This window comes from Crassostrea angulata, chromosome 9 (genome assembly GCF_025612915.1).
Source record: "Crassostrea angulata isolate pt1a10 chromosome 9, ASM2561291v2, whole genome shotgun sequence".
In the NCBI taxonomy this organism is placed as follows: domain Eukaryota; kingdom Metazoa; phylum Mollusca; class Bivalvia; order Ostreida; family Ostreidae; genus Magallana; species Magallana angulata.
In genome coordinates, this window is record NC_069119.1 from 3,661,494 (window position 1) to 3,687,991 (window position 26,498).

The 26,498-nt window shown below is 35.8% G+C and overlaps 4 protein-coding genes across 9 annotated transcripts in view; 2 read left to right on the forward strand and 2 right to left on the reverse strand.

Moving 5' to 3' along the window:
• Window positions 1–3,966, reverse strand: part of LOC128163110 (integrin beta-3-like) — a 29,810-nt gene extending 25,844 nt beyond the window's left edge. The window contains exon 1 of the mRNA XM_052826616.1: window positions 3,809–3,966. Within this exon, the coding sequence (XP_052682576.1) occupies window positions 3,809–3,854 (46 nt within the window). The 5' untranslated portion in view covers window positions 3,855–3,966. The remainder of the gene's footprint in view (window positions 1–3,808) is intronic.
• A 1,034-nt stretch (window positions 3,967–5,000) lies between these two features.
• Window positions 5,001–16,128, forward strand: LOC128163198 (uncharacterized). Of its 3 annotated transcripts, XM_052826726.1 has the most exons (15): window positions 5,001–5,121; window positions 5,990–6,483; window positions 8,750–8,845; window positions 9,291–9,386; window positions 10,000–10,110; window positions 11,028–11,216; window positions 11,812–11,904; window positions 12,005–12,100; window positions 12,280–12,366; window positions 12,606–12,918; window positions 13,230–13,409; window positions 13,625–13,920; window positions 14,435–14,976; window positions 15,286–15,378; window positions 15,608–16,128. In XM_052826726.1, the coding sequence occupies exons 2-15, from the start codon at window positions 6,002–6,004 to the stop codon at window positions 15,955–15,957; spliced, it is 3,024 nt and encodes a 1,007-aa protein (XP_052682686.1). In that variant the 5' UTR covers window positions 5,001–5,121; window positions 5,990–6,001; the 3' UTR covers window positions 15,958–16,128. The 3 variants fall into 3 exon arrangements, with proteins under 3 accessions (XP_052682686.1, XP_052682688.1, XP_052682687.1); XM_052826728.1 differs by lacking the exons at window positions 5,001–5,121; window positions 5,990–6,483 and adding an exon at window positions 6,919–7,067; XM_052826727.1 differs by lacking the exons at window positions 5,001–5,121; window positions 5,990–6,483 and adding an exon at window positions 8,096–8,226.
• Window positions 16,129–17,702: 1,574 nt separating this feature from the next.
• Window positions 17,703–24,170, forward strand: LOC128163608 (sorcin-like). 4 transcript variants are annotated; one of them, XM_052827239.1, is made up of 10 exons: window positions 17,703–18,085; window positions 18,603–18,677; window positions 19,097–19,172; window positions 19,681–19,705; window positions 21,876–21,897; window positions 22,544–22,694; window positions 22,926–23,063; window positions 23,245–23,315; window positions 23,573–23,594; window positions 23,627–24,170. In XM_052827239.1, the coding sequence occupies exons 1-10, from the start codon at window positions 17,930–17,932 to the stop codon at window positions 23,629–23,631; spliced, it is 741 nt and encodes a 246-aa protein (XP_052683199.1). In that variant the 5' UTR covers window positions 17,703–17,929; the 3' UTR covers window positions 23,632–24,170. The 4 variants fall into 4 exon arrangements, with proteins under 4 accessions (XP_052683199.1, XP_052683198.1, XP_052683197.1 ...); XM_052827238.1 differs by having other exon boundaries at window positions 17,704–18,085; window positions 23,573–23,604; window positions 23,638–24,170; XM_052827237.1 differs by lacking the exon at window positions 21,876–21,897 and adding an exon at window positions 19,963–19,984 and having other exon boundaries at window positions 17,704–18,085; window positions 23,573–24,170.
• A 1,309-nt stretch (window positions 24,171–25,479) lies between these two features.
• LOC128163609 (uncharacterized) lies at window positions 25,480–26,242 on the reverse strand. Its single transcript, XM_052827241.1, has one exon. It carries the CDS (start codon window positions 26,072–26,074, stop codon window positions 25,610–25,612), a length of 465 nt encoding a protein of 154 aa, XP_052683201.1. The 5' UTR covers window positions 26,075–26,242; the 3' UTR covers window positions 25,480–25,609.
• Between the last annotated feature and the right edge of the window lie 256 nt (window positions 26,243–26,498).

Sequence of the window (26,498 nt, forward strand, 5' to 3'; positions counted from 1 at the left end):
TATTTATAATGTAGAGTCGACATTGAACATATCTATGAAAATCTGTATATATTACAGGGGTGGTCACTAAGAAATGATTTACCATTTAACTACAGAGAGAGAGAGAGAGAGAGAGAGAGAGAGAGAGAGTTCTGCTCCGATTGATACAAATTATAGTGAAATAGCTCCATTGCAACTTACGTTGCAAGTTATTTCATGTAATAACACTTCCCATTTACGGGGTATTTTTATTTCCTGACCCAGAGGTAAATGTCAACGCAGTGCAAACGTCGTATGTTAACTCTTTATTTAAAGATTAAAAAGGGACATTGTTTTTACAAAAGGTCATCGATTGTGATACGCACTAGATGTGGGTGATAATTATGGAAAGCACTGAACGCTTTTGTTCCGCCAAATATTAAGGGTCTGAAAGATTTCCTGTGATTGCATAAAACAACAAGAGGCCCATGGGCCACATCGCTCACCTGAGGAACAATAGGTATGATAAAATCAACTCAATGGAGTCATAATACAAACTATCTGGACAATATACAATAATTCATGTAAATCCTGTATAAATAAAATCCATTTTCCCCTGGATATTCTTATGTTTACAATCATTAGTCCCTTTTCTAACAGGTTGATTTTATGGTCATATGATGTGTTGAGTATTGCAGTTCTCAAAAAGATCCCTAACAATAGTTTATATATGGGATGTAAACGTACAGTAAACTCTCAACCTTCTCGTGAGGCCAAAGAATTGTCCTGGGGCCAAAGTCTTAACAATTATAAAGAATCATCTGGCTGATTAGTTTCTGAGAAGATTTTTAAAGATTTACCCTATAAATTCCTTTGTTAAACTTTGACCCCCCCCCCCCCCTATTGTGGCCCCACCCTACCCCTTCACTACCTGAGGATGCTTCCACACAAGTTCCAGCTTTGCCTTCGAATTAGTTACTGAGAAGAAGATTTTTAAAGATTTACTGTATATATTCCTATGTTAAACTTCGATCCCCCATTGTGGCCCAACCCTACCCCCGGGGGTCATGAATTTTACAACTTTGAATTTACACTACCTGAGGATGCATCCACACAAGTGTCAGCTTTCCTGGCTGATTAGTTTCTGAGAAGAAGATTTTTAAAGATTAACTGTGTATATTCCTATGTAAAACGTCGATCTCCCATTGTGGCCCAAACCTACCCCCGGGGGTCATGATTTTCACAAATTTGAATCTTCACTACATAAGGATGCATCCACACAAGTGTCAGCTTTCCTGGCCAATTAGTTTCTGAGAATAAGATTTTTAAAGATTTACTTTTTATATTCATATGTTAAACTTCGACCCTCCATTGTGGCCCCACCCTATCCCCATGGGTCATGTTTTTTACATCTTTGAATCTACACTACCTGAGGATGCTTCCACACAAGTTTCAGCTTTCCTGGCCAATTAGTTTCTGAGAAGAGGATTTCTAAAGATTTACTCTATTCATTTGTTAAACTTCGACCCCCCCATTGTGGCCCCATTCTCGGGTGAGCTAAAAAGGTTAAGTTTACAATTCAATAAGTTGGTTTCTGGAAGAACAGATTTTGAAAATTTTCGTAATAAATATTGACAATTTTTTTACTTTTTAAAGCGCTAAGCATAGCTCAGCCCTTTATTGTCGTTAGACTTCAACTTCCGGTGCATCGAATAACCGCCCCCTCTAAGCAAAAGTATACATCATTTAAACTGGTTAGGGGACCAGTTTCAGGGGTTTATGCACATAACTGCACGGGCTATTGTGAATCTAATTTACGGGTTATTGTGAAATTAATGTACGGGGCTTACATACATCATTGCAGGGACTGTCATGCAGTGATGAGGAAATATAGTGCGTATACAGAAGCAGAAATGCTATATACATATATCTGTTATATACATACAGAAGCTGGGTTAGCGCTTTTCAGTACTATCAGTACTTTGATTTAATCTTTAGCTTTTAAGATCTGTGTACAAACATAGAATTGTTAGCAAATCTCTGTATCTTGCTTATAATTCGAAGCAAACACTCAAAAATGGTTAGTAAATAGAAATTGTTAACAATTAAACACAAGAAACATGCACTACATGTATAACAAATAAAGAACACAATTTATTTTTTCGAAATGAATCATATATATACATGTATATACCTACATATTTCCGTAAGCGATATCAAACTCTATTTAAACTGAATAAACTAGAGAAAATGCCGAGCATCTCAACAAAAACCTATTGCATTAATCTACCATTACGCAAAAAATAATGCCGAATTACCGATAGAATGAATTGTATTTCAGTACTCCTACATCAGATTTTGCTTAATTTGCGCAGGTAAACAGTTAACGTAACTGTTTGATTTACCGAAGTCTCTGTTTGATTTGATACGTAAAAATCACGAAATACAGACGACAGTTTCCAGGTTACAAAGCATAAATAATGAAAACGAAACGAAAATCAGAACAAGCTAACATCAACGTCATGTGTGAAAACTGTCAACGCATTGAAATATTTAGCCTCAATTTACTTCACAAAATCGGCACCAATATATTTTTCATGTTTCAAAAATTTCCCTTCATACGCGAACTGTTGCACAACAAGCAAATTCATCATAGTCAGATCGACCCTTTTTTGTCATGGCTGCTTTAAACAAAGAACCTCGTTTTAGAAGTATGGAATACGAGTCTTGGTAAAATGGGTAAGCAAAACCGGGCCGTGGCAAAATAAAAGCCGGGGCAGATCGGCAATCGTCAATTCCAAATACGCATTATTTTGCAGCAATATTTACAGCAAATACAAATATACTGGTCCATCAAATATCCTGAAATTTTAATGAGATTGGCAGATTAATAACTGCTTATCTTTTGTTTTGCCCAGGCCAAGTCTTGTCTACCCATTTTACCGGATGCCGAATCCGAGGCTATTAAACTGATTGAAACACGCCTTTCCTTTATTATTATTTTCGTAATAACTCAGATTTGAAACAGAATTAGACCTTAATTTTTGCAATTTATATTTTCCTTCCCATAAGGATAATTTATGCTAAACTACGTTGAATTGGAATCAGTAGTTCTAGAGAAGAAGATTTTTAAAAATGCACCCCCCTTTTTCTACAGTTTCAAGGTTTTCTCCGCTTTGAATACAGATCGGACTTTTATTTCTGCAATTTATATTCGCCCTCCCATAAGGATGCTTTGTGCCAAATTTGGTTGAAATTGGATAAGCGGTTTTAGAGAAGAAGTTCAAAATGTAAAAAGTTTACAGAAGGACAGACAGACGGACAGACGGACGGACGGACGGACAGACGGACGACGGACAAAAAGTGATCAGAATAGCTCACTTGAGCTTTCAGCTCAGGTGAGCTAAAAATGTATAATAAACCGACAAATAATTGGGCGCGTTACTTACGGTTAAGATGAGGGAGAGAGAGAGAGAGAGAGTACTCTTACTTAGAATGAGAAAAATAAACAGTTCAAGTATACCGAGGCATTGAGATTAATTTTACAGGCGTGGTACTTGCACATAAACATCGTTATCTTGTGATATCATTTACATCGGACTGTTAACATCGCAGCAAACAGTTGTAATGTAATAAAATACGAGGAATTCTTAGAATACTTCATAAAGAATATCCCTCTCATCTCTTTATACTGAATTCACAAACACAGTGCTTTTTTGTAAACATGGTTGAAATGATTCAAAATTGTTAAAACTTCCCTGATGCTATTTGCCAGAAGTGCCAGCAAACAGAGAAATGGTATACTTACATATCATCACCACATAAATGTATCAATTTGATTTCTACTTACTCGCAAAACCTAAAAGTAGTAAACATCGCCATATCGATACATCCATCTTGAATATACTACACCAGTGAATAATTTACTTATAACACAGCACACACGTACAAACACTCCATTACAATCCACATCCGTCTTACAAATGCTGAGTCTGCGGAAAGGGGCCCACCACGGGGAAATCGATTCTACTTCCGCACTCGTCACTTTCAGCGGAGGAGGGGGATTTGTTTATTAAACACACAGCGTGTCAGTAAAACGGCGTGAATGTACTACTTGTATTTATTTAAAGTGCAGGGAAATGTCATTGATTTCTGTGGCAGAATAACAAATCAATCATTTTTTATAGACGTGCAAACATACGTTGAATTGCCGTGGTGAAATGAATCCGATCTGCTTTGTTTTCTGTGCATTTTGTAAATGATTTTGTCTTACTAATCAATAAGTTTATTATTATAAACCCGTCTCTATACTTGATTTTTTTCCCGTTTATCATTATTTTTTAATTAAACTTATGTATGATCTACTCTTAAATATTGAAACATTGTGGGGGGGGGGGGGGGGGAATTCTGTCTCAAATATCTTTTAAGCTTGATTTGGGATTTAAATTAGTCAAATTACACCAGATGAATTTAATACAAAAAACATTGTATTTTCATCACAAAGAGTTACGAAATTTTTAACATTTTTCAAACAAAATAAATAATAACGTCACAAGTAGGATTTTATCTTAAATAATTGCGATATACCCAGGAAATAAATAGAAATTTATTGAAATAATAAATTGAAAATTTATCTATTCATTTACGTATTCAATTATTCATTTAATTAATTTATATCATAATTTTGTTTGGATATTATATTGTGTAGAGGGTTTATACCTCTTTAAACATTGTTCTAATATTAAATGTTGCTGTTGATATTTGTTAGATTCTTATTTTGCAGTTGACAGTGTTGTTTTACAAAATAAATAATTATGATTCGAAATACAAAATATCTCGTTAGAAGGCGCAAAATGCCTAAAAGCTACATTGTAACTCTTAATTTTGTGTTGTATGTATATTAGTTAACACTATAACAGATAATCCTCCTAAGATACAAAAGACTGGTCAGTGATTGACTTGTTCTATTCACCGTGAAGGATTAACTGATACACACTAATCTAGGGATTAACGGGGAATTAATATGTTCAGTGGTTCGCCGAGCAACTATTCCATGTGTGTAATTTGTTTTGGTGATCATGGCTGAATTTGGCAGGAAATGCAATTTGTAGTGTGCACTTTGGAGTGATTTCAATTACTGTTAATTACTGTTAATCCGTAACGGTAAGATATTGCACTGTTTGTAATCCATCACTCCTTTCACTTTTGCTTTAACGTTCAACATTATGCACTTTTTTGAATTACAATTAAGTACATGTACATTTACAAAAATGAAATGCAATAAGTTGATAAGTTAAATAAGTATTAAAAAATTAACCTTATAACCTAGTAAGCAAATCACTGTTCATTTGTTTCAAATGGAAATGAATACATGTTTTTACTACTTTTTTACATAGAAATGTCTTTTTCATGTGCTTTATAACTACTTTGACAACTGATACACATAATCATTACCGGTATATCAGTCACAAACCCCCTTTTCTTACATACCCCTGTTTCATTATGCTCATGTGCCCCCCTCCTCACAGAGATTTAATTTCACCAATGTTCATGAACATATTAATGATATTGTTCAAATGTTTCAATTGGTCATTACACTTGTTAACTGATATACTACGTGTATAATAAACTTTTAAATTATTTAAGTATTAAAAAAAAAACTTCAAAATAGCGTGCTTCGACATCCAATAGACTTAAACAATCTAGCGAACCACTTAACGTACGGTATATACATGTAGGTAAAGAATGACAGACGAGCCTGATCTTAATGAAGTGTTCTTCATTGCTATCGACACAGTTTCATACGTAACGGCGGTTTTATCACACCATACACTTGTAGCAACCAGTTATAGATATATCTATTAACACTACCATCCACCAAGTTCTTCCTCTAAAAATTTCTAAAATTAACAAAAGCAGCTTAAACTTCTTACTAGTGCAGTTTTAATTAATGTTTTTATTGAGAAACGCGTTGGCCTACAATTGAATGAACCAATAGCTAGTTAATCAAATATTTGAATTGTTTCTGAAGGGTCTCAGCACAATGTTCTGTCTCCGGGGGTCGTCTCAAAGAGTGGTGGAGCCCGTCCCTGTGACGTCAGAGACCAAGGCGCAGAAACCATCCTTGGGCGACATTAACTTAAATCACGAAATATTTCGACGCAAGTCTATGATTGCCAACCCAAATGTCCAGCTGGTTAAAATCAAAACCGTGGTAGCATTTAAAAACGCAAGGAACGGTGGGGGATCCGAGGGCGCGGAAAACAACGATCGCCTGCCCTCCCTCGGGGAACAAACGACAAATCAACCACAGGAGGATTCGAACAACCAACCACAAACATCAAAGGTCAAGCGGAGATTCACCTTGGCGGACGTGGCGAGAACAGTGACCAATGGCCGGACAAAGAAGGTTTCGTTTCAAGAATTTGAAGAGGACGAATCAGAGAGCGCATCTCAAAAAATGGAGGCTAACCTGGAGCGAAAGGCCTCTGTATTTAAAAAGATTGCCCTCAAACTGTCCAAAGGGTAAGTAATTAGTAATCTCTCTCTCTCTCTCTCTCTCTCTCTCTCTCTCTCTCTCTCTCTCTCTCTCTCTCTCTTGTGCGCGCTTCAACACTCACCCACAAATACCAGCATTTTTATGAAACAATAAAAAGCTCGATTTTTATTAGATTTAGAGAATTAGAAAAAGACCTTTCTCAAGGTACAAGAATGAGACGATAAAAAGTACAATTGTATAATCGGGTACATGTACATTATTCAAAATCAGGGCAAAGTCAGAGAAGTCTCTGACGTTTATTCCGTGCACTGTAGGGGTTTCTGTTTTAGGTTTTTTAACCTTCAACTTCTCAGTCAAAAGGTACATGTATTTCAAATAGGATTTCCTTCAGATTTACGTCATAAGAGAGAGATTATCGGGGGAGGATTCAAAGACCTGCCGATCAGACCGTCATGACATTCAACTTCTGGTGCTCGCCCTCTCGCTGACCCCTTCTTATGTCAAAAGACAAAAACATGTGTTAATTTCAATTAAAAAACAGTTTTGATTTAAATTCGCTTTTTAAATGCAAAAACTCGGTTTTCAAATAAATGGAGTTAACTGAAACAAGGTAAGATATGAATCTTTTAAGAAAGTATGCAAACAATGTGCACATTAATTAATTAGAATGAATAATTTAAGTACCCTTCAGAAGTTAAGGGATTGAGCATTATTTTGAAATTGCGTCATTAGCTTCATGTGAGCGCTCTATTCACTTCGTTTTAAGCAAGAAACGTATCTGTCCAGTTGATGAAAAAAGATTTTAATCTGATGCTTAAGAAGTCAGTGCGAGAAGAAATATACTTTAAGAAAACTACTAATACCATTGTCTTTAACCTTTACCCCTGGTACAACTAAACTCCCTTTAATTAATATATTAGAGACTCTCTCTCTCTCTCTCTCTCTCTCTCTCTCTCTCTCTCTCTCTCTCTCTCTCTCTCTCTCTCTCTCTCTCTGGGGCATGGTCACAATGTGACCATTTTCAATGTGTTTTATTATTTTAAATGCTTTAGGAATGCGTTTCTAATGACCAAATAAAATTTGAGAGTCAGTCGTAGAGTTACAAGCAAGATACAGGGCTCATAATTCTTTGTCATGTAAACAAGGCTCGTGCCCTGTTTTTGTTTACATGGGTTCAATATACCAGTAAAAAAATGTTTCATGCTAATTTGTCTATCTTCTTATTCATTTTAAACATAGATAAACAGGTTCTAAAGTTTAACACATGCATTTTAAGTCTGAAACTGGAATTTTCACATCAACATTTAAAGTGTAAACAAAAGCTTTGTTTCCATAGCAAAGAAGTGTAAGCTCTGTAACTCGCTTATAACTCAGCGAATGACACTAAAATTTGGTTGCCTATTAAAATTGCCTTACTGAAGCAATGTAACCATTAAATTCGGAAAAAAATAATTTTTGACAAAAAAATTACCTTGGCCCTTTAACACACACAAAAAATCCTTTGGACTTTGCTATAAATACATGTAGGAGTGAAACAGTTGAATGGGATTGTTTTTATCGTCGGTAATCCGTGAATTAGAGAATAATTTAATCCCTTATACACTAAAGACCGTTGCAATCTTTATGTATGTATAATGGCACAGGCATACGTAATCGAGAGATGATTTTTTGAAAATAAGTGATTGATTTGGAATTAAAAAAGAGCTTGATCCGGTAACCATGGGGATATCACAGAGTGCAGGCGCCTACACCCCGCGCTCTTTAAACAGGTAACTATGTCAACACGTATACCTCGGACTTTCATTCTTTTGGATGCAAAAATATGTATTACCCTTGAATTTTACATTTAGATGTCTCAGCATTGCACGGCTTGGAAAAAATATAACATTTTAGCTATCGATGTCCTGGAATACGACATTGGACTGACGACATTATTACTTTGTGACATAATGCCATTTGGTCAATGATGTAGGCTCATGCGAGGATCTTGCGAAAATCTTGAGGTCTGACCCCCCCCCCCCACCCCGGCCGAAAAAAAATTGAAATTTTAAAATAAATCCACATAGTATATTTACGCCCCCACACCCCAACTGGGAAAATCATCCTGATCCGCGCATGAAGCTGCAATAATTCAAAAGCAATTCATAGAGGTATAAATAATTATTTTTAGAGAAGCTTATACATCGGCTAGGCGGAAATATAGCAAATAGACTGACAACATAAAAGATATACGTATAACTGATTCATGTATAATAAATAGGTCTCAATATATGTGTTTCTCTCCCATTGCAGTAGTATTCTTAACAGGAAGTTGGATCCAGGAGCAAAGGTCAAATCCGATGTAGAACGACTGTGGAAAATTCGCTGCAGCCTGTACAAAAAAGAAAAGTATGTCACGTGATGGAATAAGAATCCTCATACTATAGTTACATATGCTATATATAATTATATATAATATGGGCCTCATTGCCTGCCTGAAAGTTAGAGATATGCGTAGAAAGTAGTAAACAAAGTTTTAAACTACATCATAAGTTTGGTCTAACTGGGAACATGGTGCACTTAGATGAAATGTTGTTGGATTTTGGGGAAATTATAAGCTGTTTCTAACAAAAAGTAGATTTCTCTCCCAATCCAAACACTTAAAACTTCTGAATTCATGTCATGTTTGCATACTATAGTAATTTTGGTAAAATTCGACACTAGTGAATGATAGCGCTAGAGCAATATTCCCTAATCGTTTAAATCTTACACTGTTAGATTTACATGTATATGCTATTGCGTGCCAAAGCAAAACAGTTCATATTCAAGATATGTTGAAATAAATTCACCATAGATTCACAAAGGAGGAAATCACCTTGCTACGTTCTCTGATCAGCGACACGCTTGATTTGACAGGGCGCCTGCGCATCCTCGTCCGGGAAAACGAAGAGTGAGTATCAGTTAGTCACGTGACTTAAAACGTTATGTCAAACCTGACATACATACATGTAATGTACCTGCTTCTCCCACTTTGTTTGATAGGATTAATTGACAAATATCTAAATTTTTAAAAGGTTCATGAAAATTATAGAAACTTCTTTCGTATGTTACTTCTAAAGCGCATCTCTTATTTAGATTTATTGGGGTATTTTTTTCCGTTAAGAAGTTATGCTGTAAATCTATCCAAAGCCATCAATGATTACCCATAAATTACACTTATCGATATAGTTCAATTTTAGGTGTACAATTAACTTCTAGCAGTTACGGATGGGATGAGGAAAACATGTGAAGACATTAGTTATTTTCAGTTACTGAAGTACATCTGTTTATATTTAATGTGTTATATCTTTCTCTGGTTGATTTAACTGATATCTTTGATATCTCCTGTAATCTGTCATTTTGTCAATACCGGAATACCGTTTTAATTGTAAATATACGCTACTGATTTTTTTTTTGGGGGGGGGGGGTAGTTGAAATAAAGTCAATAAAACTGAGGAAAAAAAAACAAACTTTATTTGATATGGACGTTGGTGTTTTTACATATGTATTTGACCCTGTTCCAGCTTCACTAACCAGGAGGTGGAGACGTACTGTAGAGACATGAACGGCCTACAACTCCTGTTTAACAACATCGTGGAGATCTGGCAGAAAGTGCCCGACCCAGAGAAATCAAAGTAAGTGTTACCACCTATGATGTGTTAGAGCCAATAGTCCGACCCAGAGAAATCAAAGTAAGTGATGCCAGCTATGATGTATTACAGTCAATAGTGCGACCCAGAGAAATCAAAGTAAGTGTTACCACCTATGATGTATTACAGCCAATAGTCCGACCCAGAGAAATCAAAGTAAGTGTTACCACCTATGATGTATTACAGCCAATAGTCCGACCCAGAGAAATCAAAGTAAGTGTTACCACCTATGATGTGTTACAGTCAATAGTCCGACCCAGAGAAATCAAAGTAAGTGATGATAGCTATGATGTGTTACAGTAAATAGTCCGACCCAGAGAAATCAAAGTAAGTGATACCAGCTATGATGTGTTACAGCCAATAGTCCGACCCACAGAAATCAAAGTAAGTGATACCACCTATGATGTGTTACAGCCAATAGTCCGACCCAGAAAAATCAAATTAAGACACTGCCGCCTGTAATGTGTTACAGTCAATAACAAGGAAGTGAAACTCAAGCAAGTTAGTTGATGAAAGCATTATAAGACTTTCTGATATGATGTGAATAAATATCTAACTAAGATCATTTTGCTTACCTTTATCTGTAACGTGCATGATGAGAGCTGGATCGTCTTTAAGAAAACGAATTTAGCGGAAATGCAAACGTAAGGTTGCTTTCGACAAATTGTTCAAAATGTTTGGCAATTGATCGCACAGACAATCGGTAAAATTGTTTCTTGTAAGTACTTAAGTATTCATGAAAATTGTCATTTTTGTGAGGTCTCACAGGATCATACGTTTGGGATATTAAATGATGAATTATGACAATATATCGATAAAAGACATATGTATCAAAGTTTATGTTTCATTCATTGCGTATTTCAAGGTCTTACAATCAATATATTGCACATTTTTTATTGTAGACATAAGGACGAGATCGTGAGTGACGTCATGGAGCTTTCTACTGACGTCACTTCCATCGTAGGGGAGATCCTCTTGGTCCTCCTGCAGCGGTTCCACCTGAACATCGTCCCCCTACTTAAACCTCTTCACGGACTGTTCTATGGCCTAGGGCTTCACGTTAAATTCAACTGTCTGGATAAGGACCTGATGTATGATCTTAAGCCAATTTCAAGTCAAAACTCAATGTTTTAAATTGCTTATAGCATATCTTGTTCATAATTACTATTAAATATTGTCAGAAATATGTAGGCGCATGCAGCATGGCACGGAACTCACATTTACCGGCCTAGAGCACACAGAAACAAACCAGGTCGTTAACCCATATTCTAATTGTACATGTATAATGTATTTATTCACCACATGTTAACAAGAGCTTCGACTGTTGGTATTGTTTTGTCAAACAGCACTGTGACGTAGGCCTGTCTATTTTATTGCTAGCCTTTCAGCCATGGCTCTTTGTCATGTCCCAAGATTGCTAAACCTACACAATCGATGCATATTTCGCTTGAAACCGCATTATTTTTTAATTTGCTATGATGCAAGGAATTGATATCTAAGTCCTACTGAAATTCCAAGGTCTTGTTATAATGGTTCTATGTTTGGAGCGTGTAACACAGCATTGTTTGTAGGAGTAAAAGGAGTAAATCATCATGCATGGTCTCTATGATCTACACAGATGACATCTTGTCACATGAATGCTATGGAAATGTTTTTATAACAATTATAAAACGTATTTTGTTATAGAAATAGTAACTCTGCCGCTGGAATATTCTCTGGATTTCTATCAGGAGTTTTGCAGCTATTTAGAAGCGCCAAAATTCTATTGAAGAGACTCAAGTAAGTTTTAGTTATTTTCAATCTGAAAATATATTAAAAAAAACAAACATGCTTACGTTTTATATAATTATGTAATGTGTTAATTTTGACTCTTTGTAAGATTTGAAGATGACGCTTCTGTAGCGAAAAAGAAGCTGGTCCAGACAAATATTGCGTCATTTGTCAGTGACGCAACAGTGTCACATGGTCTGCACTCGTAAGTCTGTCACATTTCTGTCGTTTAAATGTACAATCTATTTCTTTGTTTATGACATCTTACTAAACCAAATAATTTTAATTGAAATTTTTAAAACCAAATTGTACATATAGATATCTAGAGGATTGCAGTGAATGATATGACGTAATGGTATTATTTTTAATGATTTCTATTTTTAGTTTCTCGGCGGATGAACTCCGTGACATGATGATCAGGATTGGGAACCTATGTACCGACTCGTTCTACACCATCGGCAAAACTAGCGCGTGCGTAGTACTGTATAACATAAAAGATGAACTTTTGAAAAATAAACATATTACCTTTGATAAAAATTGAGACTTTTGTCATAAAATGAATGTTTCATTTTGCAGTTTTTAAAAGTTTTAATAGATTAACGACCCGATCAATCTCAAAATATGTGTGCAATATTTACGATTTTCACAAATATCATAATTGATATAATTTATACATTATTTTTAATTTTATCATCTCTGTACAATTCCAGGACCTTGGACTATATCGACCTCGGGGACGGGGTTCACGCCGTGTCTCCCCTGGAGAGCCTCGGTTCCATCTCCCACGTGGACTTTGTCCAGTGTCCAATAGAATCGCGTTCCTTGCTGATGTCGGGGATCCAGCTCAACGACGGCCAACACTACGTCTCCGACATTTTCCTCGTCAATGGAAATGCGTTTCACAGCCAAGCGAAGATAACTCTGAGGGCACCAATCCATCATTCGTCATTTCCGGCGTCTGCGACTGTTCGAGTCAAAACGAAATCTGGGGATAAATGGATTGATGTGGATGGGGATATAATTGTGAGATCAATATTCTTTTCCTCAATTATAATCGCATAGAAATGATTAGCAGCAATTATTTACTCTATTTATTTGTGTCAAACAGTCGGTACTCTTGATTAAAAAATCTCCAAGATTAAGACATGTATACTGCTACCGTTAACAACTTTTCTTGTATTTCACATTTGTTTTAACAGAGTCTTATTGCGTCTGTTATTCAATGAGTTATGAATTTAAAAAAAAATATGATTCCATATTATGGTGAATAAATACATTATACATGTACAGTTAGAATATGGGTTAACGACCTGGTTTGTTTCTGTGTGCTCTAGGCCGGTAAATGTGAGTTCCGTGCCAGTTACATGGAGGCCTTCGTGGTTGTAGCGGGTTACCGCCCCTATCATCGGGAGATAACTCCTGCCGGTTTCACCTACATGTCAGACGACGACTCGCGGATCAGGATCAATTTTCCCCAAAACTGTTTCAGTCGGCCGTGCATTGTCCAGTTCAGGGTGAGCAACAATTTACACACGAGCTGCACTGGACTTACTTTATATGAAAACATCTTTAAAATACGTGCATATACACAGTTATTAATCAGAAATCTACACAAAGTTGATTCCTGGTATAAGGAACATATTGTTCTTCCTTAATAACATTAAATTTTATATAATTCTTGATAATATTGTTCTATAAACTTATACATTTCCTTCTTTTGAATTTTTAGCTTATTCAACTAAACAGAAACAGGATATTTTCGTATAAGGAAACATGCCCAGACGAATGCAAATACATCACTTGTATATCGGACGTCATTTTCATAAAGCATGATGATGACGTCATAATCAAAGAACCTGCTCTTGTTCATATGCCGATCATTAACGACACGGACGACTACGAGACTGAACTCGTTGTTTTCCGGAAGCGAGAGGACGGTGAGGTGGAACTGATCCCTCGACCTAGTGCCATGCGCTGTGAGTCCACCGGAAACTGCTATACATTCCAGATCGACCGGTTCTGTGGGTAAGAAATCAAACCCGTCTTTTGTCAGAAAAAAGTTCTATATTTATCTAATCCACGAAGTTATTGTCGATAACAAATTCATGTGGTAGGTTGAAATGATGTTTTTAAAAAATAGACGATGTTTTCAGACAGCGGATATTTAGGGCATTTTGAGAACACTCCTAGAACTTAGTATGGTATTCATTTGTAGAAACGGCGCCTCTAGCTGCAGGTATTGTGTGGATTTGGTTTGCACATGCTGCTATTTACTGCTATTTTAGTGCGCACTGTTAAGGCGTTGTCACGGGATGGGTTTGGTTGCGCTGTAAAGCTCTTTGTTGACACTTTGCGTGTAATGCTGGATTCTCAAACTATTGATCTTCTTTTCTCTAGCTAGCTTAAACTTCGGCTGAAAAATACATGCAAGCACATCTCGACAATAAAGGCATTAAACTTATATGTTTACTTAACTGCAGTTAACTGTATTTTTTGTATGAAGTTGTATGTTTTTAATGGTTATTTTTTATGGTTACAGACTTGCACTCGGTAAAGCGAACAAACGACAGTTGAAGAAGAACCGGCGCGCCATCATTGACGAGTTTAACCTGTACTACGAGACAGAGCACATCTGTACCGCCATTACCATGTTGGACAAGTCCTCCTTACAGAGCGGCGTCGTCAAGTTCTGGACGGAAGTCGTGGAGAACAGATTCCTTAAAAGAATTCTGCGCATGCGCATGAAGGAAGGTCTTTACGAAGTCCCCGGAAGTCGATCGCCGCACATACGCATGAAAGATTATGACGTCATTCGAATAGATTTGGACGGAAACATGGGGAAGATACGTAGTCTGTCTTCGGACCATTATTTTATTTCGTACCTCAGCAGTTCAAACCAGAACTATCGTTCGTTTCCGGTGGAGCCGAGGCGGGATCCCCGGGGCAGAAACATCGGCGTGATAAACTACTACCGGGAGTCGGGCCAAGAGGATGTCTGTATACACCTAGTTGCCGTGGATACGGAGCGGTTCCTGATTTCCGGTCCCAGACTGCCCACCTCTCACTCCGAGGCCAAACCACGTGAGTTCATTCCATCAAAGTCTTGTTCGAGTCGACACTATAGAAAAATCGAATCTGCTCACGTCTATATCAATAGAAATCAAGCAAAATTCAAACATATTTCCTTCGAATGCTTTCAAGTTGGGTTTTACTTCGTAACATTAAACTAAATTACCAAAAAAATCGCTTAGCAATGTAAAACAATATAATTCATATGTTCTATATTTGCTTGACAATATAATTTCAGAATCGTATGTACTGTAAGACTCTTTATTTTCTTATTGACTTATCTATTATATATGCATGTATTCATTATCTCCCCTATGGCAGCCTCCTCCCAGACGGGTCGCGTGACGTGGTCCCGTGGATCACACAGGTCCAGCCGCTCCGTCAGATCAACCATCGCCTACCGATCAATGTTCGGTACGTGCGCTCTTCACGTGCATTCACGTAAAAGTGTTTTGACAATCCTGAGACTTTTCGTATTTTCGTTATATAACAAAGGAAGGGGAAAACATTCCTTAAAAAATAATATTTTATGTGATATAGATGTGTATATGTATAAAGAATAGCAGATAACTTACTGAATTGACTATACTTCGATTCATTACATTCATGCGTTACATGTATTTATATGTTACGTATTTTTCAGAGGATGTGCCCGTCTTGAGTCACCAGAGTTTACTAGTGTTAGCTGGTGCCCTGCCCCTTGAGTACGCCACCACGCTAGGTGTCGCTCTCAGAGTTCCTTACGAAGACATCTTGGACATCAAGGCTCTGGACCAGCCCCCCGTCATCACAAACTTTGAAATTCTGTGGAAATGGCGCGGGAAAATTGCCAGTTTGGAAATGGTTGATGCGCTGGTGAGCGCCCTTCGCGAGGTCAAACAGAAAAGGCTGATTGACGTCATTATGCTGGCTAGCTCTGAGAAACGTCATCTCAAACACAGTGACTTCTCACATCGCCATAACTGTGTACAGTTTGCAGTCGCGCCATCATAACAAAAAGACCATATCTTAAGATATTTCTGTAATTTACTGTTTGTATATGATTATGTTTATTATAAGCATTATTTTTTTATTTATTTTACAATTTTGTATTCATTTTCTTTTAGTATGTTTTTTGTACAGCCCCGAATAAATATGGAATGGAAATTGGTCTTCTTAGAGTTGATAAAATGTGACAGAAAAGTGTGCTCGACATATTTGTGTTGATTAATGTTACCACAAATTCTTTTAAACATTTCATAAGTCTATAGTTTTCCTAATCTAAACAAGACAAATTTACCCGATTTCTTTTTTTTTCTGGGATGAAGACAACGTAGCTGTAGGTCTGTAGCTCCCGGTCTACAAACCAGGTCGTCCATCCGAATTTTTCACACCGGGAGCAACAGACATACAGCTAAAGACAACGGTGCAGGTTGGTTTTTTTTTTTGGGGGGGGGGGGGTGTTTTGTTTTGTTGTTTTTTTTTTTTTAGTTTTTTGTTTGTTTTTTTTTGGGGGGGGGGGGGGGCTCAATAGCGTAGTTACAAAAGTTTTACTTTTGTTTCTTAAAGTAATGGCTGTATCCACGGAAAAGTAATTCAAGATTTAATGAGTTTAGATAAAAAAAAAAGAAAATGATATTAAGAATTGTTGTACATATAACTGCTATGAGTCTTTTATGGGAAAATTTTGTCGAACAGTGGGAAGCTCAGTTTTATCACCAGTTCAATAAAAAAATATTAATACAGTATTAAAGCCTATGATTGGAAAAAAAAAACATGTACCCTACATATAAGACTCAAACAAGCAATAATTGATGAAGGAGGGGAGCTGTTGTCTAAATTTCTAGTCTTGATCGTCGCCTCTGAGGATAGGAGAGTGTTTGTTTTATACGGCATTTGCAAAAAAAAAAAATCGCAAACAAATTCGTTTGAGAGCGTACTGATTGTATATACATATAACTAATCAAAATCTATATTTGTGATCTTGCTCGGATACAGAAGAGGGCCTGGGGTCCGGATCCCCTTTCCCTAAAAAGTCAAACTCATGCAATTCCCATTGTAAATTGATCAAAAATAGGCCTAGGACATCCCCCCGGCAAACACAATTATCCCTTCGATCGAACCCCCGTCCAATGGAATTTTTTTCTGGACCCAAGCATGGTTATATAATTTAAATCGTCAATTATATCCAATCATAATTATTATGCAAACATATCTCTATAGCTAGACCATTATTTTCTTGTCGACTTTACTAAATTTCCAATAAAGAATAGTAGGGTCTATGAGGGAACGATTGAAAACATATATATACTATATCGTACACATAATGAGGAAGAATGTTTCTATACTTTCTCACCCCCCCCCCCCCCAAAAAAAAAACAACAACAAAAACGTTATGCATGACTTAATTTTACATTCGATATTATGCAGTCATGTGTCACAGATGGTAATTTATTTGAACAATACAGGTTACTCGTACATTCATTAAAAATACATTAAATGCATGCAGATAATAAACATCGAACTACTCTATTTTTCTTCGTTTTTGGGAGGTAAAAAATCGACAATTAATTAATCAATAAATGAAATTCTTTCAATTCAACTCTTTCTTACTTTATTCGATTAAAAAAAGGTTGATATTAGCAGAGAACAACTACTTTTCCGCAGTTTATTAAGAAGGTTGTGGGCGGTTAAAGTTAATGGATCCGCGCCACTTTGTTCGAAATAATCCGGAAGTAAACAAAACGGGAGGTAACTCTGATAATCAAAACAAACTCGGTGTCCGACAGCGAGGCTTCCCTAGCAACTAGTGTAAAGGTTTTAAAAAACTACGGACGAACAAAGCCTAAACCTCGACCTCTCTACTACGTCACGCATTGCAAAATAATTAGAGTTGTGCAGTTCAGCAAAAATCACGTCAGAAATTGACTATCGGATAACCCTATAAGCGAAGACCGACGAAGGTAAATAAATAAAAAAATAAAACATGGCCTACTATCAGCAAGGGTATCAACAGCCTGGCGGCTATCAGCAGGGCTATCAGCCACAACAGATGTATCAGCAGTATCAGCAGCCCAGCCAACAGTACGGCAACTACGGCGGATACTTCCAGCAGAACGTGTTCTCTGTCAACGCATGGCAGGTAAGCTATCCACGTACAAACTCGTACATGTGTAATGTATGTACACCATGTGCGGATCCAGGTATTTTGAATATGTGAGTGGGAATGGGGCGGGGGAGGGGGGGGGGGGGGGGGTCGGGGGATAAATATGTTTACGTGTGTGGATTACTTTTGATAATTTACCTGAACTGATTTCCGGGGGGGGGGGGGTCCTCCAGACCCCTTCACAAGTGTAATAATGGATTGGGTCAGGTAAATATATTGGCTATGTGTGAAGAGGAGGATTGAAATATGTATAAATTAGAAGGAATGTCTGCATAGGAATTTTTTATGGAATGTAGTTGACAGCCATTCCATTCCTTGTTTTCACATCTATTTTATAATTATGTAATGCATTAATAAATTACAATGGATACAATATTACGTTAATAATGGGGAGTGTGCACGCACTTCGACTTTATACTAGATTTGGGTCAGTTTAAAAACCTATTTATCTTTTATTTATAAATGAAATATTAAATATCTGGTGGATTTGTAGGCATTCCAATTCGGTTCACAAGATGACCTGTGGCACGTGTTTAACGCTGAGATGTCCAAGAACCCAGCAGACATGGTAACAGTCATATATAACAGTCATTAATTGAAAATTTATTGAAAATTTAGTGCTTCCAATTCTTTGCAAATTTCATTTGTACAAAGAAATGATTTCATGCTAACATGTATATAATTGAATTATAACCCTTGAAAATAATGTTGTCAAAGTTCAAATCAGTGCGGTTGGTCTCGATGTTGTATTAGCGGTTTTGAAATTGGATATAATCAAATTCAGAATTTATCATAAAAAAACACGAGCTTTTCATTCGTACATGTACAAGTAAACTTACTATTTATGATTAGGAAATAGCTTAGATTCTGTATTCCAACAATACAGGTGATTTCTAATTATGTTATTACGCATCAACTCCATTAGAGCACAATTTCATTACAACAGTGGTTTAAAATAAATAATCACGATCACTTTTACTTATACAGCACAGACAGGCGATCCAGGCCGAGGACCTGATGAACATCATGAACAACTGCCAGACCATCCGTAACTACTTCAGGAGTACGTACATAAATGGTTTTTATAAATGTTTTTTTTTTTATAAATATAGATATATAGCCTGGTGTGTTTTTGAGTATGTATTATTATATAGTTGCAGAGTTTACTCAATTTTAATAATATTGTAAATTGTGTAAACTTGCTGGATCGGTAAATACAAAAAAATACAATATGAAAACTATTTTAAATTTTGTTTATGTACATGTATGTAAACTTAACCAGAAAATTGACAAAAAATGACACTAGGGCAGATTGATTTTTCATTGAGTATATTGAACGCAAAAGGGCTGGGTGCCCGGAGTGAGGGGGTGATGTTCAGCGAGTGGGCACAATGTATCATAATTGTACGAAGAGAGATAATTGAAAATAATAAACAGTTGCGATATATATAGTACATGCATATTCAACAATGCACATTATTTCTTTTGTAATAATTTTAATATATAAATGAATTCATTGTATTGTCCTTTGCCATGTGTTTAATATTTCCTGTATGTTTTTTTTTATCTAGTCCACTGGAGCAGGGAGTTATGCAGGTACGATTAAAGGAGAGAGAGAGAGAGAGAGAGAGAGAGAGAGAGAGAGAGAGAGAGAGAGAGAGAGAGAGAGAGAGAGAGAGAGAGAGAGAGTTCATAAACATGCTGGTATTTGTGGGTACGTTAAGTGTTGAAGCGCGCGCACATGAGAGAGAGAGAGAGAGAGAGATTCAACCTTCAAGCTTGTACTTGCATTTTCTATAATATAATTTTAATTGTTCTGAAATGCGTCACTTTCATGAACTTCTCAATTTTAGCATCATGTTATCAATGTTGGATGTATCCTTTACTTTTGATGGTAAAACAATATGTTAGGGTAGACAATTATTGTAATTAGATGCGTATTAATTTCGAAAGGCCCTGAAAAATGGATAATGGTCTTGGATTATCTATGTCTGTTAAATAGTTAATTTTGAAGGTAAAACAAAATGTAAGGTTAGACAATTATTCTAATTAAATTCATGTATATTTCGAATTTTTTTTTTCTATAACAATCTTGGATTCCTTGTTTCTTTCAACCAGTTAATTTTGTTACAATGTATCAAAAGTTTTATACAATGTATTGGAAATTTGCTTTTAAATGTATACTGCCAAAGATGTAATCCAAAATCAGTAATTTAAATCGTAAAAGATAAGAAAAATCTATTTTATTTTGCACGTATTTACGTAGTTAGTGGAATAAACATTGATAGTGCTAGTTTGCATAGATGATTCTAACCCCTCGCCTCTGCAAGCACCTTCATAAACACCTGTAGAATCCCTTGTAAATATTGGTTTAAAACAATCAGCATTAAAAATAACAAAAAAAAAAACAACTTAAATCTACATGTACAGTGCATGATCAAAGATTTAACCAATTATTCTAGACCTGTTAATTTAGACTGTTAAAAGTAACAGTAAAAGTGTGTATTTAGTTAAATACGATTTCTATTACATAGTACTGTATGCTTAATTCATACGCTGTCTCTTCATATCATTTTGAAAAATTAAAGTATGTACGCATTAAGTTAAATAGTTTTAACAAAGTAAGTTTTTTTGTTTTTCAATAAGTGTAGAAAATGTTTTAAGTTTAGAGCAAATCGTACATTGAAAAAGTAGTGATATTAGAATGATTTCAAAGAGAACATTTTTTTGAGATATGGAAATTTATTTTGTTTTCCTCTCTTGTTTATCGTTTTAGTTTGAAAAAAAAATAGTGTTTTTTATTCCAACTTATGACGCTTTTCATTGGAATTTTAGAACTCATGCAAAATACCCCCCGACATATATTCTCATTACTGAAGTAAATACAATTTATACAATTTATGTCTTTCAAACAAAGTTCTGATTTTCATTAAAAACAATTTACAATACAGATTAAAGCAATATGAGCTGCAATTTTCATGTTGAAATTTTTTTAACGAAAATGTTTTTTTCTACTAAAATGACAAAAATATCATGGTTTTAAAATTTATGTATGCCATATTTTTGTGGGAAAGGACGTTGAGAAGCCTTGAATTATTCTCGCCCTGTATAGAAATTGATCTGCTATATTTTCCTTAGAAGAGAAATCTTTCTTCTGACAAAAAATAATGTTTTTTCAAGTCTTATTTATCATAGAAGTTAAAGCTATATGCAGACTTATCATACGAGCAGGTTTATGCAGCAAAATAAAATTCTAAATAATACATGCTTTAAAGATTTAATGACATCTGAGTGAACTATGATTGATTCCGAGACAGAAAGAGAGGGGTATTTTGCATTTCATTGATAGATTTAAGGTCCTCCACACACCTGGGAAAAGTTCTGCATACAACCCCATTCTTCTAAATTACTTAAAGATATGGATTTCTAGCAAGCGTTCGAATTGAAAATGACAGGAAAAATTCAATTTGGGGGAGGGGAATCAACTTTTTAAAATTTTACCGCTATTCATGAAAATAAAAGTCCCTGTGGTATTCGAAGTCGGCACATGCGAGTCAGTAGGTCTAAGGTGCACCCATTGCGCCACAGAGTTAGACATCAAAAGTTGCGATTTAAACTGTTTCACAATGCGTCAAAATCGCCATGTTGTGACGTACTGTCATAAAAAGTAGAAGTCACGGGGTGTCGAGGATCCTTAATTTATTTGTCGTTTTTCTTTCTTTCAATTTTTGATTAATATCTGGTTTTTATATGATTTTTATTTCAGTATTATGATTGCTATGTTGGATGTATCCTCTTTGTAAACATTCAATTTAAGCCTTTTTTGTGGATACTCGAGTTTCACACCCCAAGAAAATCTCTTGCACATATTGCCACGTCAGCATCAAAGCAATGCACTCACATCCAGCTAGTTTTATAAACGCTTGAATTTCACAATCCACTGTGTACCACTCTGGAACTAAATTACACATTTCTTTTAGTGTTAATTTTTCTTATCAATATAATGCTGCTGGAACAACATTTTTTGTTTTGTAACCCAACTCATGTGTTCTTCCTTGCTTGTACCATATCTTCCTTTCAATTTAAGTACCAATTTCAATATTAATGTTTGTAGTTTTGTTTGCGCTATACTTATACCATGCATGTATACCGTTTGCTTTACATTTCTTTGCATCAATGCAATAACCTAATAGAACTAACACTCGTTCCCTCAACACGCACTGAGAGTAGATAAAGCTGGAGTCTAAATATTTGATTTCATATTTTCACGCTTGTTTATAAATATCTTTTAACCAAAAAAAAAACCCTAAATATATCATTAATTCTACTGTAACATTAACCTTCTTGAGAGGGGGGTGGGTGTTCATATATATATCGAGACAAAGGTCAAACTCATGAACTTTGAACCTGATTAAACCTTGACCCGGTGTTCAGCGATCCGGAGACGGGTTCATGCAGTGGAACGAGTTCATGGAGCTGCAGCAGTGCTTGGTGGCGTGGTTCCGTGTATTCCAGCAGTACGACAGCGACAGGTCAGGGTTCATTGAGGCCAACGAACTGGTCAACGTTATCACCAACCTGTACGGTGAGTGTGCGTGTACCAAGGGTGTATCAGGCAATTGTTTTTCGAAACAGCAAAATGATAGACCCACAAGCCGTTTGTCATTTCTTTTAGTTTAGATGTTAATGGATGTACATGTATAGACCCGTTATTTTGTAGAAATGTGTTGAACAGAGCTCTGTTCTAAAATGTGAGATCTTGCTATGCGTATCATCCTACTCAATTTGGTATATTCTCTCTTAAATTTTTTATCAGGTTACCGGATCACCCCACAGGCCACGGAGACGATCCTGAAGCGCTACTCCCGCGTGCTGCCGCGAGGGGGTGGGGAGGCGTGTCTGTGCGCCTTCGATGATTTCGTGTCAGTCAGCGTGAGACTCAGGGCCTACACAGGTACAGTATATATTGTTCTTGTATTCTAGAACAATTGCTGAAAATACAAAACCCTTGGATTACTCCTCGATTAAACAGCAGTTATCTACCTCAAAGGTTATATTGCAATATTCACAAACAAACTCGTATATTCAATGTTGATGTCCGAAGTAAAGTTTTCAAAATGCCCTTATTTTGTCAGACGCTTTTAGGAAAAGAGACGCCATGTTGCATGGCCAGGAGACGGGAAACTGCACGTTCCAGTACGATGACGTAAGTATAGTTATGAATTAAAAATCGAATTTATTGGATGTTAATGACGTAACTTGAAGGGTTCTACCATACATAAATGCATATACCGATTAAATTACGCATTATTTAAAAAATTGTTTGAAAAAATTATTCTGTTAAACGTCTTTTATCATATAATTGAACTTCTACATTGACCTGGATCAAATGAATGTGTTAAATGTTTTAAGCAATGTCTTGGCTACACAGATCATATACAAACCTTGCCTTTCTTTTTTAAGTTTTTGAGGTGTGTGATGTGTCTGTGAGGGGACCGGAATCTGGTGAATGCTCATTGTGAGGGGACCGGAATCTGGTGAATGCTCATTGACAAAGTTTATTTTTCACTTTACATACAAATCCTACCTGTTAATGATGTGTTAATTGCTATTGTCTTATGCGTGATACTGAACTGGAAGTTCCCTTACCTTGTTTTCTTCATGCAACCGTATTTATAGTATACCAAACAATATGGTATACCCAACATAATGTGATAAAAACCATCACTTCAATATAATTTTTTTCAGTCAGCCAAACAATTAAACACATTTTTTACAGTATAGTTCATATTCATGCATTGTGTGTTTGTCATTGTTTTAACGGGTGTATGTATATACAGTTTGTTGACATAGTTCTGGAGGCGATTTTATTTTTGAACCTACAATCACAATTTTGCTTATATGTACTTGTACATGGCTGTTATAATCTGCATGTTTATATTTCTTTATCTTTGCTTATACATGTATGGTTATGTACATCAATGTTTCCCCGTTCTTTTGTTCTCAATATTGTATATACTTTGTTCCATCGATAAAAAAACAATACCAAAGACCACTCAAACGCTTGCATGTCTTATTTTTATATTTTCCTTTTCAAAGTATTTTTCTCAACTGTTGCATCAGCTCTATATTTGTGTATTAAGAACGGGTAATCCCTCTAACATACATGTAATACAAGTATGCTCTTTGCGTAAATTTCACAAGAGCAAGCTTTTGTGTAGTTTCCAGATGAAGTTCATAAGAAAAGGGAATTTTTCATATTTTAATTTTGCCTGAAATTTAAAACACGAAAATATATTCCTCTTAAGAGTTAATGAAAGCATCTGGTTAAACCTTTATTCGACCAACGCGTTAAATAATTGACGTTGGAATGATAATCCCAGAAATAACCATTTTCGACCGTAAACAAATGTTTATTTCTTGGAATGAATCACGACAGTCAGACCACCCAGTAATTAGCAGGAAAAAATGCTTTTCCGCGTGGGACTCCACTGCACAATCAAAGTTTTCCTCAATAGAAAATTTCTGCAGAAATTTTTCGTATCGCATATTAACAAGTACTACATATTAACAAGTACTACATATTAACAAGTACTACATAGAAACGCGATACCATAGCTTTGTGAAGGAAATGAACACCTTCATTTTCACTTACTTTCCTTAAAACTTGAAAAAAAACTAAAACCAACACTAAGCTTTGAGTGTCTATTGCATGCGTCATATATACAATTTTTGTTTAAAAATTCCCTTAAATCTATTAAATTTTCTTGTTTTATCGCTTAAAGCAATATGAGCTGTATTTTTTAGAATTTCATTTTGCTGTAAAAACCTGCTAGTATGCTAAGTCTGTATGTAACATAAACCTTTTATGATAAATAAGGTTGGAAAAAATCATTAATTTTTGTCAGGGGAAAAATATCTCTTCTAAGGAACATACATCAAATCAATTTTAGTGCAGGACGACAATAATTCAATTTCGCTCCAATTAAGGCTCCCTAACGGCTCTTTTCACAAAAAATTTGGCGAAAAGACATTTAAAAACCATGATATTTTTGTATTTTAATAGAAATTACATTATCTAAATTATCTAACAAATTTCATCATTAAAATTGAAGCTCAAATTGCTTTAAATTTTCTTGTTTAATCGCTAAACATTAACAGAGAGCGTTGTTATGATAAATCATGGCATTATTTATATTCTATTTAATTAAGGTGACGTTCGATAACTTAGATACTTAAATAAATCAAGCCGCATTTCAGTTTAAAGTAAAGATTATAATGTTTTTAATACTGAGCAACATAGAAAAATAACTCGGTTAATTTTTAGAACGATTTAACATATTCAACAATGATTTGTTCAACAACGTCAATAATATAAAACATGTAATAAAACCAATAATAATAAATCGACACAGAAAGGTATAATTATGTACCTTATTGAAACTACCACATGTTTGACATTCCACGAGTACAAAGTCCCTGAGAATAAATCACTATTCCCTAATTTTGTGTCCGAGAGTACTGCAAAGAGTCCAAAAATTCTCGCAATGGTGTAAAGACATTTTTCCCGCTTGTCTCTGGTTTTTGGAACACCTTTTTGTAGATTTCAGTGTCTCTCCAATTTAGTCCGACCTCCGTGTTTTGCCGAGGACTACGGTCCGTCTGGCCGAAGTAAGACGGGAATGACCAAAGAGCGTTTTTGTTGATGGCGAGATTGGGTCCAAGGTCAAAGTCGTTGATGGCGAGATTGGGTCCAAGGTCAAAGTCGTTGATGGCGAGATTTGGTCCATGGTCAAGTTCGTTGATGGCGAGATTTGGTCCAAGGTCAAAGTCGTTGATGGCGAGATTGGGTCCAAGGTCAAAGTCGTTGATGGAGAGATTGGGTCCAAGGTCAAGTTCGCTGTAATAGGAGAAAGCCTGGGAAGCCAGCAGGGAAGTCAGAAATACTGTACATGTGGACACCATGCTGTCTGCCAGTGTGGATCTGAAAAATAAAAGGACACTGATAAAGCGTCTTTAGAATGCTCGATGCAAACCATTAGTAGATTTGATGTTATAAAAGTCGACTTCGGATGTTTTCTTTAAATGTATATTACGCATGAACATAAAATAAGTTATACACATACAGGGTATTACGAATATTTAACGTTTGGGGAAAAACTGAATTTAAAACCATGTCTTTGGAAATATTTTTAAAACATATATTTTTACAATATATAACTAAATGATTTCAATAATTTTCTTTCTAAGCACTTACATGTTTCTGTTGAAGTTCCTGAGCTTGACTGCCTGGTCTCTTGTGCAGCCTTATATACCAGTACAAGTGATCAGAAAAGTGTCATAATTTGCAACAAATCATGAATTATTTCTTTTTAATTAATAAGCAAAT